The sequence below is a fragment of the Protomyctophum bolini genome (assembly GCF_963924005.1).
Source record: "Protomyctophum bolini genome assembly, chromosome: 20".
Taxonomy (NCBI): Eukaryota; Metazoa; Chordata; class Actinopteri; order Myctophiformes; family Myctophidae; genus Protomyctophum; species Protomyctophum bolini.
Genome location: NC_137881.1, coordinates 6,676,987 through 6,686,141, shown reverse-complemented (window position 1 = coordinate 6,686,141; position 9,155 = coordinate 6,676,987). Strand labels below are relative to the sequence as shown.

Sequence of the window (9,155 nt, the reverse complement as noted above, 5' to 3'; positions counted from 1 at the left end):
AACGATGATCTATTTTGCAAGCGTCAATTCGCTGCATAATACATTAAACATAGTCATAATAAGCACATTAGAAATCCGAATAACAGTTCACAGTTTGCTCCGCCATGTTGCTTGCCTTTGACATCTGAACTACATCTTGGGGATATTTGGGTCAAGACTTTAGAACTATTAACTTTATAATGTGAATTTGGGAGCTACAATGCTGCTACAATTGTTTATAATGCGATGTGGAGTGTGTTTCACAATCGACCCACCCATGTTTGAGTTTCTGCAGTTCCCTATGAACACCAGTAACATTATATTTAGTTTTGTATAGATTAAACCAGCTAATGCTTTTTTCCCCCCCTTTTTTTAAATCTAAAAGCATACCATGCCAAAAGTCAAACTAAAAACTGTTTCTAAAAGTATCGTGATCTATACTGTTGATGTGTGCGCATTCAGATTTGCAAACTGCGCTTTGAGAAAATATAAGCCGAGCTCCCAACTAGGAACTCCTGTCGAACGGCTAATTAACACTCCGTCGCACAAAAGTGTTGCTTATTGCCGACAACAAGTTGTTCACTTGAAAACCAGCTCAGGCAAACGGCACCGTCATGTTACTGAATATGAACTTTTAAAAGCCAGTTTTATTCTGGGCGGGAACCCCTTTTGGTGTTTTAAAACATTATGTTATAATTTTGCTATTGAAAAATAGCAGATCTAAACATTATATGTTATAATTTAGCTATTGAAAATAGCAGACCTATACAAGCTCATAGCGCGCCACTCGGTGGCGCGCTATGAGCTTGTATAGGTCTGCTATTTTTGAAAAATAATGTTTTTAACTCCGGTCTAAATGGGTTAAAAAACTTTTCCCCGGTGGGAGGCAATGCAGTGCTTCCCAAACTCCTCTGTGCTTCCCAAACTCCCAAACTCCTCTCGGTGCTTCCCAAACTCCCAAAATCCTCTCAGTGCTTCTTCCCAAACTTCTCTGGATGATGAGGGCCCAGTTGAAAATCTCAAAAGCGCGTTCCCGTCTGACGGGTCACTCACTTGCCCTTTTCAGATGCATGTTTATTTTAAATAATGACGTTTTGGGTCATGGATGTGGATGATGGACGACTTGTGATCAATCAATCAATCAATCAATCAATCGATGTTGTGTTGTGGCCTGGATCAATGGAACCAACATAGTATGCTTTATGTTCCTATTCATCATCACAATGAAAACACATTATTCAAGGTTTTTGAAAGAAAAACTATCAGGATTTCTTTTCTTACATTACCTTTTTTTTATACAAATTTCTATTTTCAATAAAATGTTGGTGCTTTGCCAATTATTTGGGGGCACAATTTGCAATATCCTCACTCACGGCCCACCAGTAGGCCCCGAACCCCCAGTAGGCCCCAAGCCACGGGTTGGGAAACCCTGCTGTAGTGAAACATCAACAGGATGAATGCTCCAACACAGTGACAAACCGGTCCCCCTTTTCCCTTCTTCCTGCAGCATCACCTGACCCCAAGATGTGGGACAATGTCATTTTAACACTGTAGTCCCCAAGAAAGATGACCAGTCATTACTGTGTAGTCCTTGGTACCGGTTATTGTAGTCCCATACGTACGCACTTCCCGGTTGACGTGATCTGATTGGCGGAGGCAAAGTTCTAGATTTAGAAGAACCAACGGAAAGCCTCAGCAGTCGGGACAGATGGGGGGCGCTAGAGGGAGAGAAAAAGTGAGAGTGGTGAACATTTTTCTTCCTTACGTCCTTACATTTCTTACCAAGAATCCTCTTCACCAATGTGTTTGTAAAGGTGTCTACTAACAATATCCAACATTGGTTTATATTCAACCACCCTAGGGGAATTTTTGACAGCTGCTGAAAGTTGGGGTACCATCAACAACTATTATAAGGTGAAATGTTCTAAATTTCACTATGCTCTAAATAGCATGTCAAACGTCATGATTCTGAACCCATTCCAAGCATTAGTTCTGCACAAAAAAACACTCCTTGGGCTAAAAACAGCCATAGCTGTCATCACAAATGTGATGAGGTCAGCACATTTGGGCACATTTGGGCAAACTAATGCTTGGAATGGATTCAGAATCATGAAAACCCCCAAGTTTGACATGTCACAAGAATGTAGAACATTTTGCCTTATGTTTGATGTACCCCAACTTTCAGCAGTTGACTCCCGATCCCGACGGCCAAAATAAAGGCGAAAGCCACAACACATTTTTTAAGAAAATTCTTGGTAAAGAAATGTATTCCCAGATTTGACATTCTGATAATATTCCCTGACTATACGGGGGTCCTTGGCAAATGAAACATTTTTTACAGTAACAGTTTTTATCCAAAGCACTTGCATGATATATTGTGCATTACATTCACCCATTCATAAACCGATGGTGGAAGAAACCATGCAAGGCACCAAGCTGCACATCAGGAGCAATTGGGGTTCAGACAGAGTCTTGCTAAAGGACACTTTGACACTAAAGGTGGCCTTACACTAGCCGATTTTTTCAATCTGAAATCTGATAGCGTCACACACTACAGGATAATCGGGCCCGATTATTTTATGCAGCACACACTACAAGGTTCTAAAACTCGGGTGGATTCTCGGCCCCGAGGGAGTGGAGAGGAGAGGAGAGGAGGGGGGACGAGGAGAGGAGGGCTGCGGGGGCAGAGCGGGGCAGAGCAAATATCAAACATTCGGGCTGATCCCGATCACGCTGTGAGCGGCCCCAAGCAGATCGGAGGGATTACGATTGGATCTTTTATACACTCACACTTTATGCCCGATTATCGGCTAGTGTACGGCCACCTTAACTCTGGGGGAGCCCGGGATAGAACCGGCCCTTCTACGCATTCTGAAGAAACCCTGGAGACATTCAGTAATTGGGTAATTTGATCAGAATAAGAACATTATAATGGTGTGTAAAAAAATCAAATCTAAAAATTTGCCATGGATGAGACAAAGTCTACAAATGTACGGAGATATACAGTATGGCCCCTGGGTAAGACCTCTGAAGGAAATATAAGGATCATATTGCTTCCAGCGAAGTTCGATTGTGAAACAAATATGGATGCCGTTTGGAACCCGGCCTTTCCTATAGTACGTAATGATTGTTTAAAACAACTGCAATACCCAGGGGGCAATGCAGCGACACTTTCTGACAAGGGGTTGTCAACTTGTCAGACACTCATCAAACAGGAGAAAGAGGAGGAGAGAGCATGCTCCATGAGGCAACAGTCTGCAACCTCCTCCTGACACACACACGCACACACACACACACACACACGCACACACACACACACACACACACACACACACACACACACACACACACACACACACACACACACACAGTGAATGGTGTCACATGCAGTTATGCACCCTGGTTCCAATTAGAGTGTAATTGCAGTAGATTAGTGTTCCTTGTTCACTCTGTCTCTCTAGGCCTACTGGGATTCTCTCTCACACGCGCACACACACATGCTGATGCAAGCATGCACGTTCGCGCGAGCACACAAATGCACATCTATCTACACATGCCTGCACACACACACACACACACACACACACACATGTTAAACCGGATGTGATATGTTTAGGGTTGGGGTTCCCCTTTGATTGCGAGCTCAGTTAATGTGTGTGTGGACCAGACTTTCCACCTGGTGTGGAAATGGACCAGCTGTGATTCGGGTTTGGTGGTTCCGGTTTTGTTTTGGCTCCCACAATACTCATTTAAATGCTGAATGGAGTAGAACGCTATACTAGTTTAGTCTCAGTTTGGAATATAACAGAAGGTGGATATACCAAACAAACTACCCCGGTCGGTATATAAGCTAAACTACACCACATGGCTTTTATTGGGTAGGTTTGGTACTGGCACCGCTCAGGTAGACGGACACAGGTATAGTCCAGTAGAACCCGGGGGTTTGGTACTGGCACCGCTCAGGTAGACGGACACAGGTATAGTCCAGTAGACCCCGGGGGTTTGGTACTGGCACCGCTCAGGTACACGGACACAGGTATAGTCCGGTAGAACCCGGGGGTTTGGTACTGGCACCGCTCAGGTACACGGACAGGTATAGTCCGCTAGACATGGATGGATTAGTAAAGGTAAAGGATAGAAGTAGTAAAGTAATCACTGGGGTCTAATGTTAACGTCAATAGACGTATTGATTTACAATGTCTCACACATGCACACAGGCATGCACACACACACACACACACACACACACACACACGCACGCACACGTCGCACACACAGTGTTATTCCGAAAATAAATCTATCCCTGTGTGTGGTTGTGCAGATGGTGGGTGGTGAGCTGAGAAAGCCCTCTGCCTGCTGTGGCTTGGCTGGCTGCCAACACACACACACACACACACTGGCACACACTTTGATTCTCTCTCTCTCTCCCTCTCTCTCTCTCTCTCATAGTGGTATAATGGCATAATTGTTTAATAGCTTTTGTTGTAATTGAAAACATTAGCCAGTATGACTTTTTTTTAAAGGTCAAAAGGCCTCACCTCCATAGCGCCCCCTCCAGGCTTCTTCTTCAGCTCTTCGCACTTCCTGAACTTGCAGATCTGGTGGCCCGTCTTCCGGTTCCGACAGGACGAGCAGACGCCGCAGTTGATGAGCCGCCGGCAGGGTCCGCAGACGCCACAGCGCTTCCTCTTCCTCTTGGCCACGCCCCCCGCCGCCCCGCCCCCCCCGCAGCCCCCCGCCACGCCCGACGACGAGGGGGAGGTGCTGGGGCAGGGGGAGGAGTTGGCGTGCTGCTGGATGCAGTCCGACGGCAGGCCTCTCTGGTTGGCCGTCATCTGGAAGGCGCTGCTGGCGTCCATCCCGCCGCCGGCGGCCGCCGCCGCCCCCATGGCCATGACGATGACCCCGGGGGGCAGGCCCAGCCCCCCCAGGAAGCTGGCTCCGCCCATGACCCCCCCGCCCCCCCCGTTGCAGCTCCCCCCCCCGCCGTCCGATAGGCCCATCATGTCCGGGTGGGCGGGGCCGGGAGGTCCCTGCTTGCTCGCCACGACGCCGCAGTCCCCGCCGCCGTACGTGGACAGGAAGTTCCCGTTGCTGTGAGCCGCCGCCGCCATGGGGTGGTGGTGATGCGCTTCCTGCCCGCCGGAAAGTGCGGCGGAGGAGGAGGAGGACGAGGAGGCGTGTCCCTGTTTGGCGGCTCCTCCCCCTTCGTTAGCTCCTCCCCCGGCGCCTCCCCCGTGCATGCCGGTCCTGTGGGGGTGTGAGGAGGTCACGTGACCAGACCCCGCGGCGGCGGCTTGTTGGTGGTGGTGGTGGTGAGTGGGCGTGGCCACGGGCTTGGGCCGCCCCCAGAACACGGCGGCCGGGTGGCCCATGTTCATGTTGTCGTGGCAACCCCAGGGGCCGCTCGCCATGGCGCCCAGCCTGGCGGCGGAGGGCGGGAAGATGGGCGTGGCCGCGGCCAGCCGCGCGGCCAGCTTGGCAGACTGCTGCGTGAACGCCGGCATGCTAACGTTCATGCTCATGTTCACGTTGCTCTTGTAGAAGTTGGCGATGGAGTTGCGATAGCGGTCCATCTCCGCGCTGTACTCCAACATGGACGGTCCCAGGGTCCCCACCTGCGGTATGAAATATTAAAATACTATGTAGTTTACTGTATACATACACCAATATTAGCATATAGACATTATTGATTACTGTACAAATATTTAAAAAATATATAACCTCCACCACCACCACCAGCAACTTATGCCAGCTCTTGGTTTTATTTTCTCTTTCTTTTTTATTCGCCATATCATTATATAAGTGTATAGTATTATCACTGTGACCCATTTTCCACCAGTTGGTTCCCAATCAGTTCAGTTCTTTTTGGTTCTTTAGTCCATGAGCCAGAGATCCAAAATTGGAACATTAATTATGAATTGAGTGGGAAAACTATACTATATATAAAATTGTTCATAGGATCAATATCAGTAAATTAATATATGATAACCCTCCAAGGTGGAGCCTGCGGAACCACCATTCCTGAAGGAAGTGCCTGGTGCTGGGAGTCTGGTGCAACGCACAGGGCCTGACCTGGTGAGAGCAGGAGTGGACCTGGTGAGACGTAGGAGGGGCCCGGACAGGAGTCAACCCACAGAGCCTATAGTCCTTCCACGCGCCAGAATGGTACCTCCCAGTCCCGGCAGAGTAGTTCAGGAGGAACGGATTGTGTGTCCCTGGTTTTTCCCTAATGGGACTGATCGAGGGTACGTAAGTCGGGACTTGATCACCCCGGCTGGGTACCCTGAGTGACGGGTATGATGTTGGGAGACCCGAAACCCTGATGACCGTGGGATACATCACTGAGGATACGTCCCAGGTGCATCCATGTATGTATGTATTTTGTTATACTACAGTAGTAGCTTTTTCATCTTTTCTATTTTTTGCATATCTTCCTATATATAATGCCTCATTTTTATTTATTTTTTATTTGTAATACAATAAATCATGCGGCTTCGTGTATGTAAGTACGGTAGTCAAATTGGGAAGTTTCATGGTGATAACAATCTAATATAGGTATGGTTTTGCAAGACTCAATAATTCATAATTAACGTTCCAATTTTGGAGCTCTGGCTCATGCACTAAGAACCAAGAAGAACTGAACCGGTTCCCATTGGGAACCAACCGGTGGAAAAGGGGTCTCTTCTGTTCACATTCTCAACATGACTGACAGTAAATGAGTTAATTGTGCTGCTCTGGAATCACATCCCAACAAGCTGTCTTCCTCTCAACTTTCTTCACAGTCTGTCTGTCTTACACTCATCTTTCCTGCTGTCTGTCTCTCCTAATCTGTCTCCCTCTCAGCTTTCCTGCTGTCTGTCTCTCCTACACTGTCTCCCTCTCAGCTTTCCTACTGTCTGTCTCTCCTAATCTGTCTCCCTCTCAACTTTCCTGCTGTCTGTCTCTCCTACACTGTCTCCCTCTCAGCTTTCCTGCTGTCTGTCTCTCCTACACTGTCTCCCTCTCAGCTTTCCTGCTGTCTGTCTCTCCTACACTGTCTCCCTCTCAGCTTTCCTACTGTCTGTCTCTCCTAATCTGTCTCCCTCTCAGCTTTTCTTAGCTCTCCTATCTGTCTGTCTCTCCTACACTTTCTCCGTCTCATCTTTCCTGCTGTCTGTCTCTCCTACACTGTCTCCCTCTCAGCTTTCCTGCTGTCTGTCTCTCCTACACTGTCTCCCTCTCAGCTTTCCTGCTGTCTGTCTCTCCTAATCTGTCTCCCTCTCAACTTTCTTCACAGTCTGTCTGTCTTACACTCAGCTTTCCTGCTGCCTGTCTCTCCTACAGTGTCTCTCAGCTTTTCTGCTCTCTGTCTCTCCTACACTGTCTCCCTCTCAGCTTTCCTACCGTCTGTCTCTCCTAATCTGTCTCCCTCTCAGCTTTCCTTCTGTCTGTCTCTCCTACACTTTCTCCGTCTCAGCTGTCCTGCTGTCTGTCTCTGTCTCCCTCAGCTTTCCTATTGTATGTCTCTCCTATAGAGCGTCGCAGTCCCGCCCCCTCGAGAGACCCGGAAAAGAAATCCCAGTTAATTTTCCTCATAGACTTTTCAGAAAGTATTTATTTAAAGACGTTTACGCCGCGGACAAAGCCAACTCTTGTCGTGACAAATCATGACAATAATAATTAGAAAGAAGAAGAAAACACTTTTTTTTGTGGTTTTTCTTCTTTGTAATTATTTGTTTGGTCCAAAATATTGTGTTTGTTGTCATGATTTGTCACGACAAGCGTTGGCTTTGTACGACGCTTATAAGGTCTTTAAATAAATACGTTTTGAAATGTCTATGGGGAAAAATGCATCGGGAACTATTTCCTGTGCCTGGCGTCATGAAAGGGGGCGGGACTACGAAAAAAAAGGAAAAAGAAAAAGGTGATTCACCTGTCCTTGTCCGCCGTAACCATGGTGATTTGGGTGGTGGTGGGAGGGGGCGGAGCCTCGCTGTAGCATGGAGGACAGATCACTGTCCACACACACACCACTTGTCATCCCAGACATGACAACACACACCCAAACACACACTCACACACTCATACACACACGCGCACACACACAGAGTGATCGAGGTTGGAGGGTAGTGGTTGGGTTAACTCTCTCTCGTTGCCGTTTGCGCTGTAAAACACAGACAGATATCAATCAATTGATCAGAGTATCATTCAGTCAGTTGACCAGCCAATAGGCTATGCAGTGTGAACAGCAGTGTTGATTTTGTCGACTAAAACTAAGACGAAAAATGTTCGTCGACTACCTTTTTCCACCGACAAAAACTAAATTAAAAATAAAACTGGTGACTAAGACTACGTAAATATATTGACAATTTCGTCAACAAATACAAACTAGACTAAAAATGTTATAGGAAGGGACTAGTGGACAAGAGATCCAGTGTAAGTCATTTTACAATTAGTTGCATGCTGAAAATAGCCGATCTATAAGCTCACAGCGTGACGCGTTGTGAGCTTGTAGATCGGCTATTTTCAGCAAGTGAAAAAAACTGTCATTACGATGGCATCAAGGCCTAAATCATTCGACTAAATCATCTGTAGATTTAGTCGACTAAAATCTTATGATATTTAGTCGACTAAAACTAGACTAACAATTATAACATTCCAGGCATGACTAAAATGTGACTAAAACTAAATGAAAACTATTCAAGACACTATGACTAAAACTAAAATAAAAAATTGCTGCCAAAAACAACACTGGTGAACAGCAGCCGTATTGACTGCTATAGGGCCACTTCTTCCTTCCTTCAGGTGTCTTTATACCTAGAACTGCAGCGATCTGCGTAAACGTTTGTATGCACGCTCCCTTAGAGGCAGAGGAAAAAAACATCCACCCTGCATTTTTCAAATCTGCACCACCAGGAGGCTGACTTATGTGAAACATATTTTTGAGGGGCGAACCTATTTTATGTCATGATGATGATGTATGATGATAAGAGCTCAACGCGCATCACAACAGGTCAACGTGTTGTGAACTTGTATTTCGGCTATTTTTACCTATGTTCGGCCCGAACATTAACCCATTCTGACCTGAGATCAGATTCATACGAGGTTCCCACTGGACACACACTGGTCTGATGAACCCATTCTGACCTGAGATCAGATTCTAAAAAATGTCAGTCGTTCTTCGATTTTTCTAA

At 46.7% G+C, this 9,155-nt stretch overlaps 1 protein-coding gene across 1 annotated transcript; it reads right to left on the bottom strand.

Moving 5' to 3' along the window:
• Positions 1-1,649: 1,649 nt before the first annotated feature.
• LOC308334982 (uncharacterized protein) lies at positions 1,650-8,011 on the bottom strand (the record flags this gene model as incomplete). The annotated part of the gene is made up of 3 exons (XM_080791895.1): positions 1,650-1,697; positions 4,518-5,597; positions 7,895-8,011. 3 exons carry the CDS (start codon positions 8,009-8,011, stop codon positions 1,650-1,652), a joined length of 1,245 nt encoding a protein of 414 aa, XP_080648021.1.
• Positions 8,012-9,155: the final 1,144 nt, after the last annotated feature.